Here is a 14655-nt window from a genome sequence, read left to right on the forward strand (position 1 = left end):
GCAGAGCGAACGCGAAGGAGCGTACCAACGCGAATTAAGGGAAGCAAGGGTGACCAGTTCGTATACGAGTTTCGGCTGAGTTAATGGTTTTTCAACGAGCAGGAGACACGCGAGTGAAAGCGCCTCGTGAAAGATAATTCGACAGCCGTGAAAGCACGTGCACGCATCGTTAAGGAACCCGATTGCACACGCCTGTAAGTACCTGTAATCGAGGAGGAGGAGGAGGAGGAGAAGGAGAAGGATATATACGAGGAACATTTGACAAACTAATTCCTCGCGTTTACGTACGATCGTTCGCGATGATCATTGGGACACGCGACATCGTGTACATGGGAAAAGACGATACGTCATAGTTCTTCGGTGAAAAACGAATCGATTCTCAAGCACATACGTACGAAGCTGATACGCGAGGACAAGGAAGCAAGGTATGATACTTCGCGCGAAAGCAATTGCTTGGCGCAGGATCATCGCGTAATTAAATAATTTCATGTTGGATAACTTGTCTATACCTATCAAATTTCGTGTCGTTGTTCTGTTTATTAAATCTCTTCGGATTGAGTTAGATAATATAGTAAAATATCTGATTACACTCATCAAGAAAAAGGTAATTATGAAAGTTGAGACAGTGTACGAGAGAAATAAATAGACGGGTATAAATAATGGAGACGTGCTCCGTCTTCGTACTTATCAGATCTTGGTGTCGCTGTTCGTGTTTATTACATCTTTTATGGTGTTAGGGTAAAATAAATATCAAATATCTAACACGGTACGGTATTTGATTACCATCGCTAGAATAGAGGTAGCAATGAAAATTAAAAGAATCTATGAAAAAAAGAAATGAATATGGATGGATATGAATAACGTAAAAGAAGGTGAAATAGGTAAAAGATGCCCGCAGAACTAAATAACTTGGAAAGTAAACCTCGATCAATACATACAATCGATTCTGCGCTTTGAAATGCCCTGTATATTGTATATATTTAGAGACTTTGTTGAAATTCTTATAGGGTAAAGTCGATTAAACTTGGACATTGAAAAGTGATGGGATTTCATCAGGGAGATTGCACGAAAGGGTACAACGTTTTAAATAATGTCGAAGCATAAAAAGAGATTGTCGCGGCAACGAAGGTAATATCGAGCGAGCCGATAAAGCATAACGAGCCGTGCTCCAACTCGACTCCCCCTTTTCCAATTTTTCAATTTCCATTTCACGTTTCCCACCGCGTTTTCCACGCGAAAGGACACGAAAAAAATCCGCAAAGCGGGTCACAAATTGCCCCGGCGGAAGCCGGGAAAGTGAGTCATATTTCCACGTACACGCGACGACCCCTTCGTTTCCGAGGATTGTACACGTTGAACAAAAATATCTTAGAACCCGTGCGGGCTGTTATAAACTACATTTACGTATGCATTTGACTTTTATATGCCACGAAATGAAGAACATGGAAATGCAACATATATTTAATATATACATTGGAAACCTCGGCAATTCGCAACTACAGCTCCAAAACTCGAGCGATGTTCTTTTCGGTTTTGAAGCGAGAAATAAGAAGTGTAATGTAATTCGAAGTGAAAGAAATCCTGAATCAAAAATATATGCCAGGAAAGCCTCGAAAAATATTCTTTCCTGAAATAAATGTATAAAGAATTTCTGACATTTTATGATAATGTGATTACACGCTATATTGTATTATTTGTGGATTCTAACTTCTCATTAAAGAAGAATAAAGCATAAAGGAACATAGCTGTAACACAATAGTATCTTTCTTTATTTTTTAGCAAATTTATTTCATTCTTACGAAATAAAACATGGGATAGGCAATTATGAAATAGTTGGTAATACAAAGAAGCACTTAGAACATACCACCCTACAAAATTATTATGACTGACCTAATCTTAAAATCTTTCCACACAATGTATCTGGATTAAAAACAAACAAATTATTATGTGGTGTACCTTTTTGTGAAACTGTCTTAATTATTTCTTGACCCATAATACCTCCAACAATGGCACACACTGGACTAATTTGTGCGTATAAATCACCCCTGAATCAATAATAAATTTTACTATATAGTTTTTAATAGATTAAACGTTAAACTTTTTAAATAATATAACAATTTTTCTAATACATACTCGACTAAATGATTTATTTTATCCTCAAGATCGTATTTTTTAATAATTGCTGCAGCTTCAGCCGCAAAATCTTCAGAACCTCTTTCACTGGGCAATGGATCTTTGCCATACTTTTCACGATAATTGAGCATTACTAAAATAAGAATAGATAATGTAAAAGTGTCCTTACTATTATACTACTTACTTTTTCCAAAACACTTACTTAGTATCATATAATATATTTCTGAATCTTTAGGAAGAGAAGATTTTGTAATATTTAAAATTGATTTAAAAGGTACAAAAGTGTCCACATGTCTTTCAGTTACAACAATATTTTCAAATTTGTCCTTTTGCATAGGTTCATCGCTTTCCAAGATTTGTATTTTCTTTGTTTGTACTACATCTCTGTGAAATAAAATAACTCTTGCTTTTAGTAACTTACATACATTAATAAAAACATTTCCAGAAACCTGATTTAGAAATCTACTTACTCTGCATATTCATGAGTCATTAAATCGGCAAAAGTATAACCTAGCGATCCCCATACATCTCCACTAAAGAACTTAGTATTATGTTTTCTACATGCCTCGTTAATCCTCTTTATTTGCGTTATAGTACACTGTGTTGCACAGACTACATTAAATTTGCTAAAATACTTATCTGGTTTATCGTCAACATTAGATGTATCTGCTTCTACGTTAACCATAGAGTTCAGACTTTGTGCTCTCTGCACAGATGCTTCAGCCCTCTATGAACATGATTTTCATATAAATAATATACCTTCCTCTATATCTGAAGTTGTTTACCTACATTTTTTCCAAGTAATTCTCTAGGTGCTAAAAATTGTGAGCACCGGTCCTCGACTGTTACATTTCTATGATCCAAAAATGTAATTGCTTTAACACCTGCTAAAATGATGTTTTTTGCTATTTCTGCTCCATATCCATTTAGGCCTATTAATAAAATTTTCGCCTCTCGTAACCTATAATTGTTTAATATTACACATCAACTCAAAAACACATATAAATCGAATGTTCATATCCCGGTAATTAAGTATATATTGCTAATGTATTTCTTAGTTAATTGTATAAAACAATAACTTATATTGTATTTTGAAACTTCAGAAATTTTAGGTTAGATTGTATTTTACTTGCCGTTTCTGTGATTCTAAACCCCATAATCGAATTTGTCTATCGTATAATTCAGCTTCATGATCTGTTAGTTCTACATTTTGGCTTTTGTCTCCAACCATGTTCAAAAACGTGATTTAATACTTGAAAATCTACTACCGCCAAAATCACGATCTAAAATTTCGCCGACGTTTACGTCTCGTAGAATGCAGCCAACGTAACGATATATTAATTCAAATAATAGGAACAGGCGACAATCATTCATTACTCAATATATTATAATACTTGATGTAATTGATTTACCCAACAAAATTTTGTTTGTTAACTCTATACGTTCGAAATATAATGCAATAAATAACATATTCCACACATACTTAAACGATATATATAATGTTTAGGTTGGTCGAACTGGTGATCAAATGATTGGAGGGCGTTAAATGGTTTCTACGACTGTTATGTGTGTGTTTCGTTTGTTCGTTTAGAATGTTTTACTTGAAACAAAACAGAAACAAGCTTTCCACGTGACAACACGCTTGACAAGGCAAGACTAGCTAGCTTCGAAAATGTAAACATCTTGCAAGTATAATTTTCAAGGTTTAGATTAGTAGTCATAAGTAAGGAGATGTAGCAAATATACCAATTTAATATGATATCTGCTGTTTTACATATATTTTTAAAAGCATTTACATTCCATGGAAATCTAAAATAAATGTTGCTAGAGTTTTAAATCATTACTCAATAGTATATTCATCGAAATAATTATTTATAAACAAACCAAACACCTTTCTACTAGCGCCCTCATAAGTCGGTAATAAAAGTTGAAAAACATATTTATTTCAAAAAATTGCACATGACACAGTGTACAAAATACACTTAAAAATGCTTGATATCGAATTTCATTATAAACATTTTTAATTGCATTAAAATTACTTGTTGCATGTTTTTAATTGACTTTTTTATAAGAGTAATCTCGGATTTATATGCGTTTGATAACAAGTTTATCTGAAAGCCAAATCTAAAGTCATTACAATTAATACATGAAAATAATTGTTTTTAATATATTATAGATAAGAGGTGCAATCAGAGGTGTTTCTATAACTTATCGTTGACCTTATGACAGGAATATTGTGAAAGCAGATCTCTGCAAAACATTATTAACTACAGAGAAATAAGCTGACCTTCCTCTTTATTATTCCTAATATTTTAAGAGTTAAATGTTAAATTAAGTTAATTTTTTTTTTGCATAATTTCTTTTATAAAAACTAACTAACGATTTCTTTCTCTGTATCTTTCTTTCTTTAGAAAATAAATATCTGGGCTATAAAGTATAATGAGAAACTATTCTAGAAGATATGAATATGCCTGAGGATGAGTATGTAGAGAAAACATTTATATATAAATTTCCAACATGTACTACAAACCAAGAATATGTATTGGAAGTTCCATTAAAGATACCTTATCGTGGAAATGTCAAGGAACTTATGCACCGTATAATGTCATCTTTTAAATTGCCATGCTATGTGGAACTAGACTTATTGGAATCATTGGAGCATACTATTAAAACATTAACATTAGAATTTTATGATGAGAAAGCAGAAAAGGCTCTTGAAAATGCAAAATCTGGGACCTTAGATATTGAAGATATTATAAGAAACTGGGAAAAGATCTATAAACAAAAAACAGTAGAATATGCTGATCCTATTGGAACAACGGATGAAGAATTGTTTGCTGTTGCATATCATAGATTGGTACACTCTCCATCATTAGAGCCTATCCTTCAAGCGGAACATAAACATGGAAGAGAAGTAACTGAAGTTATTCAGATGAGGGATTCCCAGTATGAACAACTTACTCAAAAGTTAGTAGCAATATTGTATTATATTGTACAGAATGCTTTGTACATATTATTTTTTACGTTCTTCTGTTTATATATTACGCTACAAGATAAAGACCAGATTCATATACTAATATCTATTTATATTACACACAGCAGTTCATGTAATATAAATTATCACTTGCATTGACCTTTCATGTAGATTATTAACAGCTTCAATATAAGTCAACAGTAATTTTTTTATAATTGAACCTTGCACTCTATGCTCCCTATTTCCGGACTATATCTTTTGATTATGATGATAGTGATATGCACGAATGTCATTTACAGAATATAAAAAAACTGAAATGCAATTAACTCATCTCTATCTAACATAAATAAAAGTAGAGCTCCAATTAAAATTTTCTGACATTTTAATATTTTTGTTTTGACCTGTAATTGTACAAATACAAATGATCCAATATTGATTTTGAAACTCAAATAACTCGTGTTTATTCCATGAATGCATGAAAAAAAGAAGAGAACAGAGAAACATCAGAAAAATGAATTTTAGGCAGACTGAGGAGATGCGAGTCGCTGTAGAAGCTCTCGAAGCTGGTTCTACCGAAAAATCTATAAACGAGATGGCGGGACGACATTTTGAGGAACAAAGTTTATTGCAAGGTCACTGGGGATCAAGAGTTGACGCACTGAAATTAGAACAAAGGCGACAATATCGTAACTGGATCATGAGGTTACTCGAAGAGCAGCAGACTAACATGTTGCCGACTCCAGTGTACGTATATATAAATATAACAAATAGACATGCGATATGGGCTTGGTAGTTATAGATTATATGACTATTTAGGGGTTCTCCAATTCTGACGATGCCACCGATACGACCGGCGTTAGACAATTTTGTTCACAGCGAAGAGAAGAACACGGCTGAATATCCTATCTTGGAAGAAAGTTTCACTATACATTTGGGTTCCCAGATGAAACAGATGCACAATATACGTATACTGACAGGCGATGTTTTAGATTTTTGTAGAACAAAAAAGAGCGAGTCTGGGTTGGTAAATTAGAAAAAACAAAAACAAAAAAGAGACACTACGATTACCTTGTATTTAAATTCAGTTTGAAAAAAAGCATTTCGTTTCTTTTAAAATAGAATGGATCCAACGCCTCAAAGACTACAGACTGCTCTTGGATTATATTCTAATGATTTGTGTGGATTAGTATTGTTGAGCGACAATCATTTAGGAAGTTATTCGGGAATAACGAAAGGTATCACGTTATTTTGTCGAGCACTAAATTAACAAGTGCTATTGTTCGATTATACATATCTTATTAACAATTAAATTTTCTTTTAGAATTATGTTCAATATGTCAATTAACGACAGAGTTTCATTTCCCACCAATCGATGAACAACTAGAAAAAATACGAGAGGATGTGAAGGATGCTGTTGCCTGGAGGCAAGCGCATCACAAAGAAGGAAACGATTCACAAGTACGTAAAAGTGAACTAAAAAGAAATTAGATACTGATATCTCATGCAATTCAGTCTAAATGCATCTTTTTTTCTGCAGACAAAAAGATCAACGGGCAGCAAAAGTTTACAGACAGGCGATGTTTATATTACGAGGCATTCAAATTTAGCACAAGTTCATGTAATTTTCCACATGGTAGTAAATGATTCATTGCGATCTGGTGAGTAATAAATATGTATTTATTTCGCTACAGATGTTTCATGTTGATAAGAGTTTTACTTAATTTGCAGGCGATATCAATTCGAGACACCCGGCCATTTTAGGATTACGAAATATTTTAAAAACTGCTTGTTGCAACGATGTAACCACACTAACTATTCCAATACTTCTTGTTCATGAAATGTCGGAGGTATATTTCACTTAAACAAAATAATCTCTGTACTAATACTTTATTGAGAAATATTATCTAATTATAGTAAATGATTAATAATATTAAATTATAAATCTTATTTTATTATTCTAGGATATGACTGTTGCGTGGTGTACAAAGAGAGCAGAATTAGTTTTCAAATGTGTAAAAGGATTCATGATAGAAATGGCATCTTGGGGTGGTGCTGAATTGAAGAATCTGCAATTTCTAGTACCAAAGGTGATTTAATTTGGATCCAAAAGATGCAATACAACAAATGATAGTTCTATCTAATTAACAACTATTTTATCAAATATTTGTATTTTCTAGGGAATGTCAGAGGAAGTATTTGGTACCCTAGCTACAATGTTACCGAGCATATTCAGAGTATCGAATCCATTGGTGTTCAAAGCGACAAGTACACCTCAAACTCCAAAAAAGTGAACGACCCTCTTGCCACTGTTATTGTACACGCGTCGAAAATATTAAAGTATTTGTTGTTATATATACGTATATCATACATCTTGACGGCAATAATTCATCGCTGGCGCGAATACTATATAAGATATGCCCGAATCTCGACAAACTGTTTCATTTATATTATATTTACATAATTGATTTTCCAAGATAGATTTTCCAATCGATAGCCAATATCTGTACGTTCGTCGTACGCCAGACTTCCCTAATAAACTGTATTAACTTTTCAACGATTAAAATTCTAACTCGATCATCTTACATAATATATTTAAAGTTGATACTTAAGTAAAATAAAAGACACGATGGTCTAAACGTGCAATCTCTGACAAATCAACCCGTTAAGTGGTATTACATATGTCTCTAATTACAACAATTTGTAATACCCTAGTAAAAGAGATATTGAATCTTATCTTATCCGTCTTTAGTATCACACTCTCAAGATGAAAAAAAAATTGTACATTGCAGATATAAGATTTAAAATTGGAAGGAGAAAAAGAAAAAGTAAAAATCACCAAAAGATGAGTCGTATCACAGGCATGAAACAAAAAGCATTCAACTTTATATTAATTGCAATAAAACTATAGCGCTACGTATTATCGTAGCCTACATGCTTGGTGGAGCCAACTTTATCGCGACGTTGGGAGTTAACCAGATATGCTTCAACGTTTCCGTCGACTGTCTAATAATTAGTCGTGCATTCGAGTACAATGATATTAATGGTGCATCGTCATATGCCAACCATTCCTGTTTCTTTTCTCTACCTCCATCCGATATTTTTTCTTTTAATTGCCCCGCGTTTAATGGCAATAAGTTTTGTCGCGCGATATCGTAGTGCGAATATAAATTAATTGAAAAAACACGCGATTAATGGGAAGAAAAAAGCAAACGCAGGGCAGACCATAAGAGCGGATCGGGGACGTAATCTCGCTTTATCGAAAAAGTGGTGCGTTAGCCTTTCGGATTCTGAACTGTTCGAGAACGGATTAACACGATGCGCGCCCCGTGAATCCATTCGAAAGGACATTTGAAGAATTTTTTTTACATTTTATGTGCAAGTTTAATAAACGTGACCATGGAAACTTGATAGAAAAATTGAAAAGAAATTGAAAATTCAAAAAGAAACTCAATGGCAAATTTTGACTGAAACATCTAATGAAAAGTGTATAAATATTAATAGATGTAATAATATCGTGAGAAAGATTCGACCGAATAATTCAAACTTTAAGGAACACGATACTTATATTTTATCATTGGCAACAAACCAAAAATTATTACTGAGAATTACCACGAAGAATTAAATAATTCGAAAGTTTTTCGTAATAATTATCGATTAATCTCGTAGTAATTATCGACCTGACTCTTTTTTATTTGCAACTAAATTTATTGCAAGCCAAGTTTATAGTTTATATGATGTGAAGAAAATTAAGTCATTTATAAGTTGTGTAAGAAAGTTAAAAGTTAAAGTACAAGTAAAGTAATAAAATAATCAAATAAATAACATTCTAAAGTATAATGAAGTATAAGTGGTTCGAATATCGCTGAAAGATTTCCATAAAGCAATAAAGCTTATAAAATACGGCGCGAAAAAGAGGGAAATCGGTCAAGCAACTGCATCAGGATGTTGAGGCCCCTCCCGATCCCCTCTTAATTCGGCACTGTAATCATGAGCAGAGTATGCCGCGGATGAATTCGTTGCCATTCCATCGGATCGTTGTGTGAGAGGCATAGTTGAAACTAGACGGTCCCGACGTGATCCATTTAAACGAAATCAAAATTCCATCACGTCTATCTGTGTACCACATATTCATCCACCACCTGGACAATGTGGCTCAGGGCTATCACAATCCTCGTTTTAATTGCTTCCACGACCTCGAAGAAATTGGTGGGTCTATACACGCGACGTTTTGACACTTGATCTGATAACGATTCGCGAGCCGTTTGGTGACATTTCTTTTTAATTTCGTTCCCCAAATCGCTTGTTTACACAACTTTTTTACTTATTCATTGTGTACGATACGTAGTAATTTTGAATCTTGAATTGTACGTTGTTCGTTGTTATAATATTTGTATGTGGCGCCAATAACGGTTTTATTAGTCGTTTGATGATAATTTAAATAATTACGTATAGAGGATTATGTATTACATTGCATCGTATCACGATAGGCCGCGATTTTTGAAATTGTAATGGCACTTACTGTGACGTAACGACGCGCCAAAATTTGTTTCCTCGCATCTCTTAAAATTGGCGCGAATGACACACGCAGGAACAATGTCGAAGTTTTCCGTTTATTTTTCTCCTCGCTTCATGCAGGAATATTGTCTCTTTGAAATCTTATTTCTCTTTCTCTGCTCATCGCAGGTGGATCTGTCCGAGCGTGGTTTGAAGAAAGAAGACTTTTTCATGAAGATTCAGTCACAGATTAATCTGCAAGAAGTTACCGATCTCATCCTAAGGAAGAACGAATTTGACAGTTTCCTTGACTGTTCTACTAACCTCGCGAATTTGGAAATATTGGATCTGTCGCAGAATCATCTTCAAAGGTTTTTCTTCCTTTGCAAAGACGAGTATAATTTACGAGTATTAAACGTCAGCCATAACAAACTTGAATATATCGACGACAATGCCTTCAACGATCGAATCCCGAAGCTCAAGATACTCGATCTCTCGTCGAACAAACTATCTATCGTTAACGAAACTATGTTGGAGCATTTCAAAGTAACTGTCTCTTATCTTATAATATACAAGTTGAAAAATGAACATACTGTAAACGATTCGTGTCTTTTAGATTTTGGAATATCTTACGTTAGCCAACAATCCGATCAACGACGGAATCCATGAAAACGCTTTCTGGAACTTAAAGGCGCTGCGATATTTGAATTTGAGCAACGTATCGTCGTCGTATTTCTCCACGGAGTTTTTCAAAACGCTAACTAACTTATCTACCCTAGATTTATCGATGAATCCCATCAGTAGGGTTCCATCGCTACCAGTCAATCTAGAAGAGCTCGACTTGTCCAACACTCATATATCACGATTACGAGACGTTTATTTGCCTCGGTTACGAGAATTGAAACTGAATAATATGCAAAATCTGCGAGAGTTATTACTTAATGATTTCGAAAACTTGACCAGTTTAGAAATACTGTCTTTAGATGGTTCGAGAACATTAACGTCCTTAAAAATGATCCCATATAACGATCGTCTTCTACCACGACTGCAACGGCTCTCGGTAAGCAACTGCGGACTGAAAACCTTGGATTACAACCTCATGTCGATAATAAAGAGAACACCGATTTTGAGCTTCGAAAACAATCCTTGGCATTGCGACTGTAAAATGCAGTGGCTAAATATGTTAAACGCTACGAAGGCTCTTAGTCGACAAATTCAGTAAGTAAAATCTGCCGAACACTCTGCGTAAACTTTTCATCGAATAACAGCCGATAGCATTGAAGCATCGAGCGGCAAATAACAAAGGCTTTTTCGAATTTAGTATAGATGTCTCTGCCACTACTAAAATTATTTTTTTATTAATCTTTCAACGCATTTACATGCTACTTAAGCTAATAGTCTGTTATAATATTCGATACCTTATCACATATATGGAAAATTATTTTCCTTCATCCACCTAACATATTTAAAACCCAGTAAAAAGATATTTTTCTTTAGTATGATGGAACCTCCTTTATCTAAATTTATCAGAGTATAAACAATCGATATAATTGGAGTTCGTCAATCATTCTATCTATTATTTTTCATTCGCGCGATATAGCTCGTCTTATAATAATAGCTCGAGTTTAAATTGTCTAAAATTTCGTTTCGATGAATCGAGTTTATAGAGAAAATACAACTGCTTCGTCTCTGTCACAGGTGCAGAACTCCTGAACAACATTCCAATAGACAGCTAAGCGAGATACCAAGTCACGAGCTGGAATGCGAGGACGATGCAACGATGTTACATCCAGTGTTGTGGGCCTGCATTTTTATATTGGTCGTGGCAATTGTCTTGGCTACGGGCTTTTTCCTGTTGAGACGACCGCTCGGTCACTGGGACATCAGGCGAAAGAACCGGGACACGGTCACCTATACGAACGTCGACGAGTCCTCGAACGATTTGGTGAGAATCCTGGCGGCCAACGAAACGGTCGAACGAAACGACGAGTGAATGAACACGGAACAACGATATACTAGAAATGTATTAACCTAGGATAAGCGATACAGTTTCTCGACGAAGGAACAAGACGAAAGCTAGGAACTAGGTCTGGTTCCGTAGCCACGAATCTAACCGAGTTCCGAACAAAATAACGTAGAGGATGTTTCAAGATTGGGAAGACATTTTAATGACGGTCGAAGAATGATTTTATATATAGGGTTTGAAAGTAAGGAGGAGTGGTAATTTCTTACGCAAAAACAAATGTTGCAAATTTTTGCAACAAAAGATTCTCAAAGAAATCAATCTTCAACATGTAATTAAGTACTGTACGTTGCTGGTAAATTTGCCAATAAGAGCCGCATTTCTTCCGAATGCCAACCAACCAACAACGTGCATGCAGTTAATTGTAAGATACGGTTATTGTTTTTTGCGAAATCTGGCCACGCAATTTTTACGAGTTATTGGATCCGAAAAGGCAGAAAGAGAAATTCGATCAACGACTATCTGAGCCATGTAAATGCGCATACGTATGCAGCCAAAAGTTTACACGAAACAAACTTTATCCTGCGCTCTTAATTTATCTTTGCATGAAGAACCAATCGTCTGTACAATACGTTCATGTTGAAAATGATATACAAAGTTGGTATCTAAAACCTAGCATAAGAAGCTTAAGTTGCAGAAGCTAATCTAATCCACAGGAATATATCAATTTGAAGGCGTCGAAGTATGAATCGCACGTATCGTTGATGTTTTGAACATTTTGTACAGATATCGATATCTTGGCGAGAAAGTTCGCGAACTTTTATTGATTAACGCTTGTTTCTCGTTGCCCGATAAAATTTCATCGATCATCGAACGTCGCCAATGTTGAAACATCCTCTACAGCTAATTTTCTATGCCTTTCTATGTATAACGTGAAACAGGAAACGACGAGGAATTAACGATGTCTTCATATATAAATAGATTTAACGAGTAACATTGTACAGCGGGTGAGCATCAATAGGCTTTGTATCGAATCGCCACGCGTCGAAACGCGGAAAAACGAGCCGTAAATACAGGAGGCAACGTACAGCCCGATTCTGGCGCATCCCTTGAACCTCGAAACACCGTAGCAACGTCGAGCGCACGGGCATCGCCTGGAGTGGCACAGCCAACAATGTGGGACTTCTTTGTGAATCGAATAAAACGTCTTTTTGTCGGCACGTATCGTCGTATTTTTCGAAACCCTTTACCGCGCCTCTTCTCATCGATTTCGAAACGAAATGTCCGCGGTACAAAAGAGAATGGATACAAAGCAGTGGATGGCTCATTTCCTCTGAAAGATCCTTCGCGATGGTAGCCGCGCTCTCCAACATGATTCCACGCATCGACGAATTCGCGTATATTCTCTTTTTGTTCAAATACTAATTGAGATTCTATGGGGTTACTTCCCCTTTGCCGGCAATTCGGGCCGAAGAATATTTTTTATACGATGTGCTTTTAAGTCAGCACGGAAATAAAAAGAAAGAGTCGAGCACTCTGTTCTGTTCTCGTTTAAAGAAAGATCGAAGAATCGAAGAAGCTGGTAGCGTCGAATTTAGTTAATTGCATGTTCGATGATGTAAAAGTTCACGATCATGAAAACTAATATACCGATACCAGATTCAACAAGTAAAACAGAGAATCGATAATATCATTGATAGAATTTATTGCGCAGCCTGATAGCATACACGAGTAACAAAATTCTGAAAGAACGATACCGATAATTATAGCGTTAAACGTACGCCAAGTCCAATTATATACAAATTTTTAAACTTAGAAAGTTATACTGGTGTTAGATTCGAGAAGAAGATCAGAGCGTTAAGATCATTTGTTTTGTTACGTAAAGTAGAAGAGTAAGAAAGATGGTAATCTTTCAAGAAAATATTGGGTTGGCAACTAAGTGAGTGCGGATTTTGTCAATAGGTGATACTGATAAAATCCGCACTCACTTAGTTGCCAACCCAATACTACTATTACGTACAATTATAGTATCGTATTTATTTAATGTTGAAGCGCGTAAAAATTTTCAAATACAAAATGTGTATTATACGGATATATAAATTTGTATGGGAAAACGGAAGAACGAAGATGATGGATACAGTTTGTTGTAGAAATTACGAACGAAGCGAAAAATTCGACGACATCAGGGTTCATCTTGTTAAATACAGAAAATGTGTTGAAGACGTGCACTTTGTTCCAAAAGGGAGTGCGATATTGGCGTGGCAGAGGACGAGCGAGCAAATGGTGCTATGAAGATCGTCAGTTTCCATGACGTGCATCGTGATCGCGTGCGATGTAGCGATCAGCCTTTGTACCGAAGTATGATCTTCCTACGGGAAGCCTATTGGGTTACGGGCCACGGACGGAGAGCCTTCCATATGGAAGAGCACATTACCCTAAGAGCGAAGTATGGTCAATGAGAAAACCGTGACGTATGTTACGTATTTTAACGCTGTCAAATTCAAGTCGGAGAATTAAGAAATTAATTCTTCTTTCCAAGAGTTGAGAATCATTAACTCTTTTAATTTTTAACCGTTCTAATCTCTGTGTTCTAACAATTAATAATTTTCCTTCCTTTATATTCCAACCGAAACTCATTCTAGCAAAAGCCATTCGAGATACGAATTTCGTAGACTTTAACGTCACGCGAATTCTATTACACGATTACACGATTCGCTGAAGCTACGTGAAATGTTAAGCACTTTACGTGAATGTTTGCCACGGTGAATATCGTTCTGATTGAGTATCTCGAAGAGATACGGAGGAAAAATGAAGAAATCGTAACAGATACTAATTTTGCATGCTTCAACGTGTAAAATTAGCCCGAACGGCTACATAGTTGATAGTAGCTATCAAAATTCCGATATCCACGTGGATTTCTTTTTATTGACAGATGATATTACCAGTGGATAATGACCGGATTCTCTTTTTAATTAATTTGCTTTCGTTTATCGAAATATACACATGCATTCCAATATCTAAGCAAAAAGAGAAAATTCTCTCTCCACGTATAGTACCTTTGCCGTGACTGATACGTACGAGCCGTTTAATG

The 14655-nt window shown here is 35.3% G+C and overlaps 3 protein-coding genes across 9 annotated transcripts; 2 read left to right on the forward strand and 1 right to left on the reverse strand.

Annotated features, from left to right (window-relative positions):
- The first annotated feature begins 18 nt into the window (after positions 1 to 18).
- LOC100650236 (protein C12orf4 homolog) lies at positions 19 to 7661 on the forward strand. Of its 5 annotated transcripts, none has more exons than XM_012320334.3 (10): positions 19 to 425; positions 4545 to 5100; positions 5630 to 5851; positions 5924 to 6127; positions 6227 to 6342; positions 6429 to 6565; positions 6645 to 6765; positions 6836 to 6954; positions 7069 to 7194; positions 7285 to 7661. In XM_012320334.3, the coding sequence occupies exons 2-10, from the start codon at positions 4595 to 4597 to the stop codon at positions 7396 to 7398; spliced, it is 1665 nt and encodes a 554-aa protein (XP_012175724.1). In that variant the 5' UTR covers positions 19 to 425; positions 4545 to 4594; the 3' UTR covers positions 7399 to 7661. The 5 variants fall into 5 exon arrangements, with proteins under 5 accessions (XP_012175724.1, XP_048270383.1, XP_048270381.1 ...); XM_048414426.1 differs by having other exon boundaries at positions 44 to 194; XM_048414424.1 differs by lacking the exon at positions 19 to 425 and adding an exon at positions 3641 to 3818.
- Positions 1743 to 3638, reverse strand: LOC100650356 (SUMO-activating enzyme subunit 1). Its single transcript, XM_003393981.4, has 6 exons — positions 3267 to 3638; positions 2923 to 3094; positions 2604 to 2860; positions 2336 to 2517; positions 2134 to 2266; positions 1743 to 2045 (listed from the first exon to the last, which is right to left on the reverse strand). Exons 1-6 carry the CDS (start codon positions 3362 to 3364, stop codon positions 1880 to 1882), a joined length of 1008 nt encoding a protein of 335 aa, XP_003394029.1. The 5' UTR covers positions 3365 to 3638; the 3' UTR covers positions 1743 to 1879.
- A 153-nt stretch (positions 7662 to 7814) lies between the features above and the next one.
- LOC100650475 (leucine-rich repeat neuronal protein 1) lies at positions 7815 to 12784 on the forward strand. Of its 3 annotated transcripts, none has more exons than XM_012320331.3 (4): positions 7815 to 9313; positions 9791 to 10147; positions 10218 to 10819; positions 11300 to 12784. In XM_012320331.3, the coding sequence occupies exons 1-4, from the start codon at positions 9254 to 9256 to the stop codon at positions 11592 to 11594; spliced, it is 1314 nt and encodes a 437-aa protein (XP_012175721.2). In that variant the 5' UTR covers positions 7815 to 9253; the 3' UTR covers positions 11595 to 12784. The 3 variants fall into 3 exon arrangements, with proteins under 3 accessions (XP_012175721.2, XP_048270385.1, XP_048270384.1); XM_048414428.1 differs by lacking the exon at positions 7815 to 9313 and having other exon boundaries at positions 9683 to 10147; positions 11300 to 11546; positions 12546 to 12784; XM_048414427.1 differs by lacking the exon at positions 7815 to 9313 and having other exon boundaries at positions 9683 to 10147.
- The last annotated feature ends 1871 nt before the right edge of the window (positions 12785 to 14655 follow it).

This window comes from Bombus terrestris, chromosome 2, assembly GCF_910591885.1.
Source record: "Bombus terrestris chromosome 2, iyBomTerr1.2, whole genome shotgun sequence".
NCBI classification, from domain to species: Eukaryota; Metazoa; Arthropoda; class Insecta; order Hymenoptera; family Apidae; genus Bombus; species Bombus terrestris.